At 41.0% G+C, this 16,342-nt stretch overlaps 2 protein-coding genes across 2 annotated transcripts in view; one reads left to right on the forward strand and one right to left on the reverse strand.

The window, feature by feature from the left end:
• lig3 (ligase III, DNA, ATP-dependent) overlaps window positions 1-3,141 on the forward strand; it is an 18,135-nt gene extending 14,994 nt beyond the window's left edge. Inside the window, exons 13-16 of the mRNA XM_079694963.1 lie at window positions 646-790; window positions 1,685-1,761; window positions 1,839-1,955; window positions 2,399-3,141. Of these exons, the coding sequence (XP_079551089.1) occupies window positions 646-790; window positions 1,685-1,761; window positions 1,839-1,955; window positions 2,399-2,635 (576 nt within the window). The 3' untranslated portion in view covers window positions 2,636-3,141. The remainder of the gene's footprint in view (window positions 1-645; window positions 791-1,684; window positions 1,762-1,838; window positions 1,956-2,398) is intronic.
• A 2,936-nt stretch (window positions 3,142-6,077) lies between these two features.
• rad51d (RAD51 paralog D) lies at window positions 6,078-14,913 on the reverse strand (the record flags this gene model as incomplete). The annotated part of the gene is made up of 7 exons (XM_079694962.1): window positions 6,078-6,179; window positions 6,989-7,144; window positions 7,834-7,904; window positions 10,125-10,209; window positions 12,079-12,174; window positions 12,254-12,388; window positions 14,832-14,913. Coding segments are annotated over 7 exons (721 nt in total), but the record flags the coding sequence as incomplete, so codon positions are not given.
• Between the last annotated feature and the right edge of the window lie 1,429 nt (window positions 14,914-16,342).

Consider the following 16,342-nt stretch of genomic DNA (forward strand, 5'->3'; position numbering starts at 1 on the left):
TAAGTCATGGATGCTTAAAGTTTAACTTCTTCATATGTCTAATATTATAGTTGACTTTTCATTCAGGAAGTATGACGCTGCGCTGTCAGTACGCTTCTCCATGTTTGTGATTGGTCGAATGCTCCAGATACCACCCCTTTCATGTGAACCTAACTAGATAGGACACGGCTGGCTTGAGCGATCCACTTGATAACCCGTGTCGTAGGACCGTTTAGCGAGAGCGCGTATGTTTTGGATTAGACCAACCGGCTAACTCAAACATATCCAGGTTAGGTTGAACCAGCTTCGTAGTACAGGCCTCTGGTTTCATAGAGCCAAAACATTTCAAGTGCTACTCAACAGGCTTTAGATAAGCCAGTCCTTTATATAAGTGCTTTGTTAGCAATTCTATCGGTCGAAGTTTTGCTGATGCAGAGCGAAGGGCACAGGCTGAAAAACATTAGTGTCATTTATATAATAGTACATCAAAGACTAAGTCCCATCTCTTCAGAACGAGTACTTTTACTTCTGATTATTTAAGTACATTTAGCTGATTGTGCACTTTCACTGAAGTGAGCTTTTAAATGCAGGACTTTTACCTGGAACGGAGTATTTTGAGTTGAACGTGTTCCTCCTGTCTGAAGCTCGTGTTTCTTCTCTCTTCAGGACCTGTTCCGCATCTCAAAGGAGAATTGTGACTTTAAGGTGACGGCCGGACCCTCTGCTAACGACGGGAAGGGATCCTCAGGAGACAGCGGAGGAAGCTCCCCCTCCTCATCCTCACATGGAGCCCCTCCACCCAAGAAGACCAGTGAGTGCACACACCACCTTATAGGAATTGTTTTCCTTATTGCAATATGTGTGCACATGTCGGCCTACAGGCTGTTGCTGGGTAACGCAGCAAGTAATGTAACAAGTTACTTTATGTAGAGAGTAAGAAGTAATATATTACTTTTATTTTAAGTAATGTGTAATGCATTACTTTTTTGGAGTCACGACCCCATCACTGCACTCCACCCACCCAAAGTCATAGTATAGTTTGTAGAAAAAAAGTGTTGTAAAACAAGTCATAGATAAGTCAAAAATAATATAAAAAGTCAAAGTCTGTCAAAAGATAATATTAGAAGTACAAGAAGTATAGTATGTCTAATATTTTTTTGTAAAATGTCAAAGTATAGTATGTTGCAAAATATGAAAAAAGTCTTAGTATAGTTTGTTGAAGAAGTCATAGTACAGTATGTCCAAAGTAATATAAAAAATCAAGTATATAGTATTACAAGTACAAGTAGTAACATGTCAAAGTATAGTATGTTGCAAAAGGGAAAAGTAATGTTAAAGTAGGTCAAAAAAAGAAAGAAATGGCACCCAAGAAGACCACCCACACAAATAGTTGAAAAAGTGTTTTGTTACAGAAGTATGACAAAAATGATCAAGTATATAGCAGTACAAGTTGTTCAGTATGTCTACAAATGTTTGTCACAGTAAAGTAGGTTGAACAATATCGTGAAAGAAGTCATCAAATCAAATGTTGAATGCACTTCACGTTTATTTCCACAAAACCTGTAAGAAACACTTTAATTGGACAGGAAGTAAAACAGGAAGAAATGTGCTGACTCGGCATTAAACACACAACAAAAGAACCACCCATGTACAGATTTATGATATCTCATTAATCACATGCTCGCTCTCTCTCTCTCTCTCTCAGACCCCAGGACCACCAAACCAAAGGGGATCAAATCTGAGCCTCGCACCCCGGGATACGACGCTCCCAGTGCCAAGAAGGTACGAAACTCACAGCAGTGTGTTGATGTGAATTATCGCAGACATCTTGATGGACTAACGGTTCTGTTTCCCCTCAGGTGAAGGTGGAGAAGGAGGTGAAGATGGAGAAAGCTGTGAAGACTGAGAGCGTTCACAGTAACGGGAAAACACAAAACAAACCAACGGCTCAAATCCTGAAGCCCAGGAACGATAAGGTTGGCCATGTGACTTTCAACCAATAAGAAGACACATTCAAATGTTTCTTTTGTATTTAAAACTATTAACATTCTGCAGTTTCATCCATGAGATGTATGACCATAAACAAGCCTTCAAAAAATCAGGAAGGCTGTGAACAAATCAAAGTTAACTGGGAAATGAAACAAACCTAAAAGCTTGTTTCTTGCTCTATTGGACGTACTTACAGTCATGTCAGCGTTAAACAATTGAAACTCAAACTGTCTCATTTAACGTGCCCTGAATACTAGGCCGTGTTTACAAAGCTCAAAGAAAAGTATTTTAATTCACTCGACCGATAAATAACAACATGTGACAATCAGGTCAAATGCGTTAAGCAATAATGTGAGACGTTGTTTGATTTTCACAGATTGATATTTTTCCCCGTGAGAACGATGTAATAACTTCAGAGTGTTTCCCTCAGACTCTGCTGGACATCTTCAGCGGCGTGAAGCTCTTCCTGCCCTCCTCGGTGCAGGACTTCGAGAAACTGAGGCGATACTTCGTGGCGTACGACGGAGACCTGGTGGCCGACTTCGAAGTCTCCATGGCAACGCACACGCTGGGCGCCCCCGACGACGACGACAGCTCGGCTCACAAAGTGACGCCCAGCTGGATCTGGGAGTGTATCCGCAAGAGGCGTGTCGTCCCTGCCTGTTGAAATACACACAACCCGTTTTTACACTGTTAACTGTTTTTTTAAGAGAAAGGGTGTGGACACTAAGGCTTTAATTACTCACACCGCTATCAGGTCGTTTTATTTATTCTTTCCAAGAAGAGAATACATTAGGTTTGGGCTTTTTAGTTTTATCATTCATTTTGAATACTGGGGATAGATGGTTGTTGTTGTTAGGGGTTACCGACGACAGTGTGTGAGAGAGAGTGTCCTGTAGAAGTAGTTTTTGTAAGAACACAAATAAATGACGTTGAAGCAGCTACACGTGAAATGCATTTTACAAACATCATGTTACAAACCTCGGTAAAGGCCTGAGAATGAATACGCAGCAGAAAAAAGATGGGGTCTTGTCAGCGTCGTGCATTATTTTTACCGCCTGAGTGGAACATTTTTGCGAGCGATTAAACCCCGGCTCAAGAACTGAGAAAAAAATGATTTGTCTGCCGAAAGGAATAAACAAAATGCTGATAAATAAAATGTCTCCTCCGTAACTTCATGCTTTGTCTTTTGTGTAAATTGTGCTCGCAGCAGTTTGTACTGTACAGGAGAAGTGGAAGGATTATAGATGATCATGGATTTGCATTTATATAGGGCCCGTGTACAAGGTGCCAAACTGCTCGTCGTCTAATTCTATGCTAATTCATTGCTGACAAGACGGCTGTCCTCCAGAAATGACCATCATATGCAGAGTTTTCACAGGAAACCTGAGTTAATGATACTTCAAATGAACCTCATTGTTATAAGAATGAAGTTGTATGTGTTTTTACAATCACCTTAAAAAGTGGTGAGTGGTTCGTTTACATAGTTTTACATTACATGTCACTTATTAGACGCTTTTATCCCCACAGGATTTGGGGAGAAGTGTCTTGCCCAGTTGAAATAGTCATATAGTTATAGTTATGGTTGGGTTGTAACGGCGTTTCAGAACACAACAATCGAGTAACTGTATTCTGCTCACGTTACATACACACGAGTAATCTGATTATAGTTACTTTGGTGAACCTGAAGTGAATACATTTCGGAATTATTGGTGGAAAAGTTTCCTCACAAAATGTAATATTCATTACTGGCAGATCTGTGTGTCTGTGAGAGAGAGAGAGATGCAGCGTGTCTGAGAGCGAGAGAGAGAGAGATGCAGCGTGTCTGAGAGCGAGAGAGAGATGCAGTGTGTCTGAGAGAGAGAGAGAGAGATGCAGCGTATCAGAAAGAGAGATGCAGCGTGTCTGCGAGAGAGAGAGAGAGAGAGATGCAGCGTGTCTGCGAGAGAGAGAGAGAGAGATGCAGCGTGTCAGAAAGAGAGATGCAGCGTGTCTGCGAGAGAGAGAGAGAGAGAGATGCAGCGTGTCTGTCAGGCCCCGCCCCCGCACGCAGATGAGAGAGAGATCTCTTTTAAAATATATTGAAAGTTAGAAACGGAGATGGTTAGATAAAATGAGAAAGATAACGTTTATGTAGCATTTATTTATTTATTTATTGTCAAAATGATGACATTTCATAACGGGATCAAATAAATGGCCTGCAGCTGCTGAATGCATGGGGCAAGGGACTGGAACACGTTATTACATCGTTTCAGATAATAATAATAATAATAATAATAATAATAATAATAATGATAATTCATTCTATTTAGGGGCGCCTTTCAAATGACCCAAGGACACCTTACAATTCATAACATATTCCAAGGAAAGGTTTTAAGACAGGACAAAGAATGCAGTCCAGGTGATGTTCTTTATGTGGGGTGCAGACGAGAGGGAGCTGTCCAGAATGACACCAAGATGTCGTGTTTGAGTTCTTGATAAGCCATTAAAACAGTAAAACAAGTGTCTCCAGTTCACCAAAACATACCCATCTGTTATGGGGAAAGAAAGTATTCCAAAAGTATTCTAAAAGTAATCTGAATATGTAACTGTATTCAGATTACTTTCAGAGCCATGTATTCAGGAACTAATTACATTTACAAAGTAACGCTCCCAACCCTGGTTGTAGTGTAGTATGTTGAAAGACGCCCTGATATGAAAAGCATTTGTCTATAGCAGTGTTTCTCAAACTTTTTCAAACACTCGCGGACCACCTAACTCCAAAAACAATTTTTTTTCAAAATGGTACAAACAGGTGGCAACATGAAGGGCTATATCATGCAATCGAAAGTGAAACTTAAACTCGCTCCATGGCGGAGATATTCCCGCGAGAGTGCGGAAAACTTAAGATTTATTTATTTATTTCAAATGTGAAATGTTACCAATATACTCACGGACCACTAGGGGGCGCTAACGGACCACACTTTGAGAAGCACTGGTCTATAAGAAGTTGTTCCTCCTTCTTAACCATAAACCTCTCACTTTCTTACTAAATCACGAGACCCTATACCAGGGGTGTCAAACTCAAGGCCCGGGGGCCAAATCCGGCCCGTGACTTCATTTTATGTGGCCCCAAAAGAGCTTGCAAAGAATATAATATGTTTGTTATACGGTTACATGGAGATTTACAGAAGCACGTTGCCCATAAACTACATGTCCCACAATGCATCTCAGATATGCCCTTTTTCTCAGAATTTTGACATTTTTTTCAAAATGTTTGACTTTTTTTCAGAATGTGGCTTTTCTTTTTAAATCATTTTGTGACATTCTCACTGAAGAGACTTGCAATTATTTGCCCTAGACTTCTGCTTTCAGACCTAATTAATTATGAAGTTATTACCCTACCCGATAATAATCCAATTCAGAGGCAATCATTATTTAATATATATATATATATATTAAATATTTATATATGTATATTTATAAAGTCTTAAAGTTACAACCGGCCCTTTGAGTGCAGCCATAATGCTGATGTGGCCCTCGATGAAATTGAGTTTGACACCCCTGCCCTATACCATCCAACGAGAAGCTGCGGCCCCTTACATCTGAAAGGCTTTCAAGTATAATTCATATGCGCCATTTCCATCCGCTTCATGCTTCTTTGAAGGGGATGCAATTCATGTTTGAATGCATTGAAGCCCTGAGGAGTCTGCAGTGACTGACAGAAGAAAGGTCTCCCAGCTGAGAGTTGGAAGAGCATCTCAAAAGTCATGGTATATATCGGAAAGCTTTATTAATTATTCTGATGAAAGAAGCGAAGCAGGGATTGAAGCACTCGTGATGTAATAATGTCAATCAATCAGTCCTATATTTGCATGGTGCTGTTATCAAAGGCAAAACGATGGAACATTCAAAGATCCAGTTCCTGTTTGGGTTTTAAATGTGGTTTAAATATGGAATGCCTTCAATAGTAGAGGCTAAGCTGAACACTTTGAACATGTGTAACTGTGGTTCCTATCAAAGCGTCAAATGTGTTTTCTTTGTGTCTTCAATACAAATATATGTAAACAAAATAAACGATCCGTCTCCTTGCAGATCCAGAAGCCTTCGTGTACCTTTGGTCAGATTATTTCTCATCAGGAGTCAGTCTCCTCCAGTTTTCTCTTTCCCGACGACCCGTCTTTCGAGCGGCTCCACCACTGCAGGTCCAACTCTGCCTTGATGTGACAGGGCTGAGGACACACACAGATGATGTATTAGTTTAAAAAAGACACACACACACACACACATTTCTCAACATTAACACACACACACACATTTCTCAACATTAACACACACACACACATTTCTCAACATTAACACACACACTTCTCAACATTAACACACACATTTCTCAACATTAACACACACACACACATTTCTCAACATTAACACACACACACACATTTCTCAACATTAACACACACACACACATTTCTCAACATTAACACACACATTTCTCAACATTAACACACACACACACATTTCTCAACATTAACACACACACACACACTTCTCAACATTAACACACACATTTCTCAACATTAACACACACACACACATTTCTCAACATTAACACACACACACACATTTCTCAACATTAACACACACACACACATTTCTCAACATTAACACACACATTTCTCAACATTAACACACACACACACATTTCTCAACATTAACACACACACACACATTTCTCAACATTAACACACACACACACATTTCTCAACATTAACACACACATTTCTCAACATTAACACACACACACACATTTCTCAACATTAACACACACACACACATTTCTCAACATTAACACACACAGACAGACAGACACACAAATCTCTCAACATTAACACAGACAGACACAGACACACACACACACACACACACACACACACACACACACACACACACACACACACACACACACACACACACACACACACACACACACACACACACACACACACACACACACACACACACACACACACAGTACTTGTCTGGAGGACTTGATAAGGGTGGCAGAGCGCAGACTGGAGTGCCCGCCCGCCCCCCTCTCCAGCAGGACTCTGGTTCTCGGGATGTGACTCCATGACACCCCGAGACCCGGCTGCACCCCCCCACTGTCGCTGCGCGTCACATGGTTCGTCACCTGCAGACAGATCAGACATCATTACGTTTAATCTTTCAGAATACTTGATGTTGTCTTTGCTTCTGATAGCTTTGTCCCTTTGAGGCCTTTCTTGTAATTTGGGGCTATAATAAATGTTGATTTGATCTAAGTATCCCGGGGGGGGGGGGGGGACGACTGGATTCTGTCACATTTCTCTTATGTCTTGTCTTTACAGAAACACAAGTTATAGTAGGCATCATAAAATAAGTTTAAGCACCGTTTAAAAGGAGGGATTATCTCATCATGTGTTCTGATTCATGGTTTAGAATTGATGGTGAGAGACGGTTCCAGCTTTAGAAGAAGGAAATAAATATATAACTCTCTACATTGTCCCACGTCTAATCAGAGGGCCATCAAACAGCCAATCAAATCGTCTTCACCTCACTTTAAATAACTCGATAATTGGAGGCGAAGGAACATTTCCTTTACTTCACGCTCCTTAAAACACGATTAGTGTTATTAGAGATTGGACATAATCCCCTCCTGCAGTCAGACGGTTGAATGGATTTGTCTTAAACACACATTTAAAGTCAGACATTAGGAACCTTTTGTTTTACCCTGATGTAAAGGTTTCAGCAGAGGAAGATGTGAGAGGGTTGCAGAGAGTTAGGATTGATAGCAGATATGCACGGTGCATTTAAAGTAGTGCACATCAAGGACTGTCTCACCAACGCAGCGACGTTAAAGTCCTTCGCCATCGTCTTCAGAGCTCCAGCCACTTGTATCATCAAGGACATGCCTGCAGGCGGGAAGTGAGAGAGGGAGAGAGGGAGAGAGGGAGAGAGGGAGAGAATATACAGTGTCTCTACTTTATAAGCAGTTTAACAGAAGGAGCTCAGGCTGCAGATATGACTGACATTACAGTCTCTAATACGTCTATGGGTGCCTGCTGACTCTTTTATTACAGACACAGAGCTCGGGGGTGTCGCTCAGATGAGAGGAAATATTCAATTTCTTTATTCTTATTATGTGCGCGATAATTACAGAAGAAAATCTAAATGACGTGCAAATATGCTAAATCTGACTATACAAAGAAATGTAATGTTAAATATATAATAATAATTAAAATGTGTGGCGCAGTGGGTTGTGCGTTAGTGTTGGGATCATATGGTCACAGGTTCAAACCCCACTGCAGTCAGCATGTCGTTGTGTCCCTGAGACACTTCACTCCAAATTGTCCACAGTACTGAGTATGTAAGTTGCTTTGGATAAAAGCCTCTAACATGTAATGTAAAATATATCTCAATGAGACATTTCCTTCCTAGGTTTGAACAGAGTGAGTTGTTTCACATCAGCTACAAACCTAATCTACCTGAGGTGCGTTTGTTCAAACGTTCTATGAGCTGTGATTTTAGCCTTTCAATCGTTTTGTGTGGTTTTTTTTATTTAAAAAGAACCTGCTCAGGTGTGAGGAACAACAAAAAGCGCTTCAAGGGAAATTCACTTTATCGGTCTTATAACAATCCGCCCAGAGCTCAGACGTTCATTTATTCATGAATACATTGGTCTACTCTACACGTTTGTTAAACCTGTCTGTGGCTCCAAACAGAATACTTCATGAGCTCGTTTAAATAACACACACAGGTTCCTTTCAGGTCCTCTCCTCTCTGTGGTTGTTCTTTATCTGTCTTTAAAACCAAAAGTTCAGAATAAAGTAGATTAAAGTTCATCTGGATTAACTTGAATGATGTTGACTCTCAGGAGGTCAGACTGCAGCGGAAGCAGCTCCCAGGTTAATAAAACAGATCTATTTATAACTGATACCAGACGAATGAGCTTTCACTCCACAGGTGAACTCAGACTGCTTTTCAGCTGTGAAGGTTTATTAAGAGAGGCTCTGCTCGGCCTCTTGGGGGGTTTTCCCTTTCCTATAGTCTCTTATAGGTTTTAGTGCATGCAAATCAGGGGTGGGGAATGGTCTCCCGGGCCTTATACAGCCCGCGAGACCATTTGATACGGCCCTCGAGGTAATTTCTAAACACACGCAAAAAAAAAGGAAGATCTAGACTACAAAAAAATTAAACAAGCGAGTGCCTGTTTTTCCTGGCCAAGGTCAGGGTCCTTGAACACAACACGAGCCTAACGTGTCATCACGTGGTATATGTCTCGTCTGACGGGTGCAGTTCTGCCGGAGAGCACCAGAACACCGCTCCGGCACTTCATTTAAACCAGGGGTGTCAAACTCAATTTCATCGAGGGCCACATCAGCATTATGGCTGCACTCAAAGGGCCGGTTGTAACTTTAAGACTTTATAAATATATAAATATTTAATATATATATATATATAAAATAATGATTGCCTCTGCATTGGATTATTATTGGATAGGGTAATAACTTCATAATTAATTAGGTCTGAAAGAAGAAGTCTAGGGCAAATAATTGCAAGTCTCTTCAGTGAGAATGTCACAAAATGATTTAAAAAGAAAAGCCAAATTCTGAAAAAAAGTCAAACATTTTGAAAAAAATGTCAAATTCTGAGAAAAAGGGCACATCTGAGATGCATTGTGGGACATGTAGTTTATGGGCAACATGCTTCTGTAAATCTCCATGTAACCGTATAACAAACATATTATATTCTTTGCAAGCTCTTGTGGGGCCACATAAAATTAAGTCACGGGCCGGATTTGGCCCCCGGGCCTTGAGTTTGACACCCCTGATTTAAACACTGAAAATGAGCACAATATGGCCCCTTAAAGTAAAATAAAAGATATAGTGCATTAACTGCTAACAAACTGTACAGCCCTTACCAACAGGAAATAACTTGATGATGTTATTATTCAACAATTCTTTGTTGCTTTAATGTGACAGTAACAAAGTTTTGTTATTTCCCACTTTCTCACGACAGGAACTAACTTAGTGTCGTGTTTGCCAAATGTATGTGAAGCTTGTTTAGAGGTAGGTGCAGGTGTGAGTGTAAACACAGCCTCAGGTTTGATGGACTTCAGAGAGAGACATCACCTTCATTCTGCTTTCCTCCCAGCAGAGGAGAGATAACCGCCGACACCGAGTCCACGATCACCGCCTTCACAGAGCCAGCACACGCCTGGTGGAAGAAACATGGGACAACATGAGATGAGCTGGAGATGCAACGCGTCGTCTCGAAGGTTCCTGTTGGAAAATCTCACTGGTTCAAAACAGGATCCATGTATCTGTGATCCTCTCCAGAATGGAAGTAGTCATCACATACAGAGCATCAACTAGTTCCTGAACAGTGTCCTTCACATGCTGATATCCAAGAGAGGGAGTTCCACAGTCACTAGATCAGGGGTGGCCAACCCGCGGCTCTTTGCCTAGTTTCATGCGGCTCTTCAGTTCATATCGAGTTGTATATGTGTGAGTTTGGGGGAGAGACACTGACTCCTGACTAGTGTTGCACGGTGTACCGATACTTGAAAGGTACCGCGATACCCTGCCGTTAAACACGTTATGATTCCTCCGTATCATTAGTATCGGTACTTTAAGAATGACGGGGGAAAGTACTCCGGTGAGAAAGCGCCTTTTTAATTAAGAGCTGTGTGTGTTCAGCGCTCCGCTTCCACTCGTCCCGCCCCTCTCAAGCACGCTCAAGTCCCTCCCCTCTCTCGTGCACGCGCTAGCTGCCAGAGCATGTGAGAAAACGAGAAGCATGGCTGGAAGTGGGAGTGCAACTGCCGCTGCGCCTCGGCTTGTTGACAAAACAGACGCCAGAAGCGAAATGTTGATGTATTTGAGCTATATCTCTGACAGTGAGGGCAAGCCTACGGACACCACGAGGCCTGTCTGTGAGAAATGTATTAATTTTATTGAATAGGAATTCTTCTCATTTATTTTATCTATTGTTCTCAATGTTTAAAAGTTTGTGTTATGGTTCTGGTGTGAAATAAAGCACAATAATTACATTTAAGACTGTTTCCCTTTTTTAAGAAAAATATAGAAAAAGAATCGTAATTCTTGACTTGGTATCGAAACCAAAATGTTGGTATTGTGACAACACTACTCCTGACAGTTAAACCTGATATTTAGTAGGTCTGTTAAGTAAGTATTGAATGCTGATAATTCTGACGTAATTTGGCCGGTCAAAGTTGTTTGGGCTCGGATAAAATCGCTCCGTTACTTTCGTCTAATTTTGATGTGGCCCAAGAGCCAATCACAATAATACCTGCGATGCAGTGAACCAATCACCTTTGAGGGGGGGAAAACCTATCGTTGATTAAACACTATCCAGTGTTTCCCCTACCATTGTCTTGGAGGGGCGCTGCGCCCCGCCAAAGGAACCCCCCTCGCCCCCCCTGCAATTCAAGGTGTTTAAAAAAAAAATATATATATAGCACCAAATTGCAAATAATCTATAACTTCTGTCACTTTTCACATTGAACATGTGCTCTTTTATTAAATAAACTAAACGCTTTCATTTGAAGTTGTGAGTTTAGTGTTTTTGACCCTAAGAAACACTGATGCATTAATCAATAACAATAATCCACAGCTCCTCTCTGCTCCAGAGGATTTAAAATATATATCCCAATGCCACAAAAATGCATCAGTAACGTCGTTGAAATGTTGTCTCCAGAAAACAAAAAACTGAAACAAGTGGTATCAGTGACGGTGTGTTTGATGTGGCTCTTAACCTCTGACTGGTTGCCCACCCCTGCACTAGATGGAGGAATAGAAAGCAGTATTCAATGTTTACTTCAGATTAGCTCCACGTCAGAAATGATCATGCTTGTCACATGTCTCTCTCCATAGAGGCTGAATCATCATGTTAATCACATAGCTATCATATGCCTCAAACAGTCCTGATGCTCTTCTAGGTAATCACACATCCTGTCATGTTCACAGCTACAGTTGGGATACCATGTGACTCTCATGTTGGAAGAGGACACTCAGTATCTCCCATCAGGACTCTTGGTGTATTTGAAGCAGTAAAAGCACCAACCTGCTGCAGCCTGCCGCTGCGCAGAGCGAACAGACAGTCGAGGAGAGAGAAGATGTTGAACAGGCGGAAGACATGGATCCTCTGAAGAGCCTCCGTCTGTGAAGTGACAGACCCACTGTGTGTTGTTATCTCACATCGTGGAGTGTTACTTTGAAACTCCATGCTGTCCCCTCACCTGCTCCTCTGTGTTACTGCTCTCTGTCTGCATCATCTGGAGCAGGCGGCTGGCGGTGAGCCCTCCTGTCGTATCGATGAAGATCACATTCTGCTTCAGGTGCAGGGAGACGTGCACCGCCACGCCGAAACACACCTGGAGGGGGCCAATTACTTTGGAATGAATGGAAATACTAAGGTACAGAAATACTCAGTGACATGGAACACTACTGCAGTTAAAACTGTTCTCATGTGTCGAGACTAGGGCTGAACGATATACCGTGTCATGGCGATGACCGCGATATGTGCATGCGCGATATTCACATATATATATTTTTTTTTAGGGCGTTCGATATTAACACTAGAACCGCCAACGGGTACATTTTACCCGCAGCTGTTTTTTGATAGTATGTAACTTTTTTTCAATAACATATTAAAGTCTCCCGGTCCGTGACTTTTCCTGAAAGTGTGTTATGTAGCACCCTCTGTTGTTAAAAATGGTCAATATGAAGTCAGATTGAAAAAATTGCCAAAAAGATGACCATTTATACCTATATCCGCCAGCGGGTAATATTTACCTCATAGAGAATGCAGCGTAAACATGACGTGTTGCTATAGCAACGCCTTTTGTCTACTGCGGTTCCTTATAGATAGAGAGATATATTGAGAGAGATAGATAGATAGATAGATATATTGATAGATGGATAGAGAGAGAGAAAGATAGACAGATAGAAAGTTATAGATAGTGTAACATCTTGGAGAATACAAGATCTTGGATGACTGAGCTCACGTTGAGGACGTAATGCATGTGTGCAGGTTACGTGCCAGTTGAATAAAGATGGACACTCGGAATGAGAGAAGTAGTCCGCGTCGTCTGTTAATGTAGACAATTATATGTCCATAGAACAGAACATTACAGATAGATCGATAGATAGATAGAGAGATTTGTACCTGAACAAAACACAAGTCTAACACCAAGCGTTTAAATCAGCACTCTTAGCGATATTTTAAACTTCATGCTATCTGCACAAACTATATCATATGGAAAACTGAGATTCCACAGATTCTATTGGTATAAGTTTCATCCCTGTGCGATCAAAACTCACTGTTCTGTATGATAAATAAAAGAACATTGTATCTTGAAAATCAATAGCGGGTACATTTTACCCGTTGGCGGTTTTAGGTATACAGCGACCTCTGGCGGTTCTAGTGTTAAGTCGGTAAATTAACTCAAACACGTCATGTTACAATTATTTTGCTGCTTGCTACAAAAGGAAAACTTGCGCGGCTCTCATGTCAGGGGCACTTGAGTGGAGTGACATGCAGGCTCTGAGTCTGCATGCACAGCAAACAGCTGTTTCAGATGCCTTTGCCGGTGTTCCACCAAATGAGAAAGGTTCAAAACGGCATAAAGGAGCTGGTGTATAGCTGTTCTTCATTTTATTTGTATAATGTTGTTTAAAAGATGTCCGCTACTTTGCTGCTATTTGCACAAAAAAGGTTTTAATTGTGGAATAAAAAGTGAAATGACCATTTGGTCACGTCTGTTAATTCCCTAATGTGAGAATGAAGCTTCCTATAGTTTCATGTAATACGTTTAATCTCTTGGATCCCTTCTGGACCCCACTCTTCTTCATTCACAGATGAACCCCCTTATTTGAGGGGAAGCAACCTGCATTATGATGACATGTTGGATCATGACTTAAGGTTTGATGAGTCAACCAGTTAAGATCCAGACGTCCGTGACTAAAATCCTTCATCCGGATAAATATAGATAAAAAAAAATGCAATATATATCGCAGGGGAAAAGAATATCGCAATGTCAGTTTTTTTTATATCGTGCAGCCCTAGTCGAGGCAATAGAAAAGCTCTTTGGTAAACTGGTAGATCTTAATCAGTAAAATGAGGCAGCTATCTATCTAATAGGACTGGTATGCTCTTGTAGAAAAGAATACTGCAAAAAGCTGTTTTTAAATAGAAATAAGACAGTGTTGAAATACTCTGTTACAGGTTACTTCATTTGGTTGTGTTTTCAAAATGTTACTTAAGTAAAACTACAAATATATTAGCATCAAAATATATTTAAAGTACCAAAGGCAAAAGTAGAAATGATCATGTATGGCCCATTTCAGAATAACATTATATGACAATGAAAGCATTATATGCAGTAATGTGTTCATCACTTCAATGGTGCATTTATTTGATTTGTAATGGCTTTATATATTGCTTTGTAGTTTAACCCATAACGAAATATTGTAATAAAAGTGGCAAGTAACTAAACCTGAAAAATATATCTAGTAGAGAAAACGAGAACAGCGCTGGCCTACAGAATGAACTCGCTAATCAGAAAATACTCAAATGAAGTACAAGTGCCTCAGTACGTGAGTAAATATGCAAAGTTAGATTCCTCCCCTGCCTCGGAGACATGCCTGGTGTTCGGGGTACAGTTAAATAAAGCATGGATAATGTGTGTTAGCTAAACCATAACTATTGTTTATGGTGTTTTATTGCAGGACTGGAGACGAGGGAATACTCAAAGAGGAAAATCATGAGGCTGAAACGCAGCGATGAAGAGGAAGAGGAAGGTGGGAAATGTTCACCTGAGATTTCCCGCTCCCCGGGCCTCCTGACAGCTCCGTTATCTCCCCGGTGAACAAGCCCGAATCCAGCAGTTTGTCTAGGCTGCGAGAAACAATTAATTACTCACTCCCGCCATTATAAACTATTAACACACACACACACACACACACACACACACACACACACACACACACACACACACACACACACACACACACACACACACACACACACACACACACACACACACACACACACACACACACACACACACACACACACACACACACACACACACACACACACACACACACACACACACACACACCATGTATACATCACTTCAGGGGACATTACATTTACTTACATGCATTTCCTGGAAACTTATCCTAACCTTAACCATAACCAACACATGCCTAATCCTAACCCTAACCAAGTCTTTACCCTAAAATGAATGATTCCCCTTATGGGGACCTCCATTATGTCCCCATAAGGGAGGCTAGTGCCCACACATGACTGTGTAAACAGATCTAGGTCCCCACACGGATAGTAATGCGAGGCTACACACACACATGTAGGATGAAAGTATTTTTGATTAATTATTCTTGAAAGAGTCAGCCTGTGGCAAAGCTCGATAAGAAACCATAAAAGCAGCAGCTGGATTTAGTAATAGTCCAAACATCCTAACAGTCTGCTGCTTGTGCTCTGTCTGTCTGTCTGTCTGTCTGTCTGTCTGTCTGTCTGTCTGTCTGTCTGTCTGTCTGTCTGTCTGTCTGTCTGTCTGTCTGTCTGTCTGTCTCTCCTGTTTTGCCAATCCGGTGCTTAAACAGATATAGCTCTACACCCCTGGCCGACATTTCCTTAAAATGAAGTCCGAGTTCGACATTTTAATTCATGTCCTTCTAACACTGGCAGGACAGAAGACGACACGCCCGTTCTAAGCCGTGTCCCTCACTCCTCACACCCCAAGCTGCATCCCCAAAAAGTTGATGATGTTGTTGCATCGTTTCAGATGTTATGTTTCAGTTGTGCTCTTGATAAGCCATTAAAACAGTAAAAACACATTCAGTTTCCTTTTGCTTTTTGTGTCTCCTGTTCACCAAAACATACCATCTGTGATGGAAAAAGAAAGTAATCCAAAAGTAATCTAAAAGTAATCTGATTACGTTTTGTAAGACGCGTAACTGTAACTGCATTCGGATTACTTTCAGAGCCATGTATTCAGTAATCAGTAACTGATTCCATTTACAAAGTAACCCTCCCAATATGTCAAGTTAAAAGACTCCTCCAAATCCCAACAGTACTTCAAAGCAGGTATCATTTTTATAGCGTCAAGGTTCTGGATCTTTAGCTAAAGTTATAGATTCTCCGACTCATGCTCCTGAGGTTAATAATGTCTGTTGACGCTGAGATACAAATCCTCTGTCTACGCTCTCTTTTACAACACCCTGCTGGATTCATTCCCATTTAAATCATCCATTATTTCACCTATTTCTTATAGTATCACATGCTGAGGACAATTACCAAAGAA

The sequence above is a fragment of the Notothenia rossii genome, assembly GCF_949606895.1.
Source record: "Notothenia rossii genome assembly, contig: scaffold_382, whole genome shotgun sequence".
Taxonomy (NCBI): domain Eukaryota; kingdom Metazoa; phylum Chordata; class Actinopteri; order Perciformes; family Nototheniidae; genus Notothenia; species Notothenia rossii.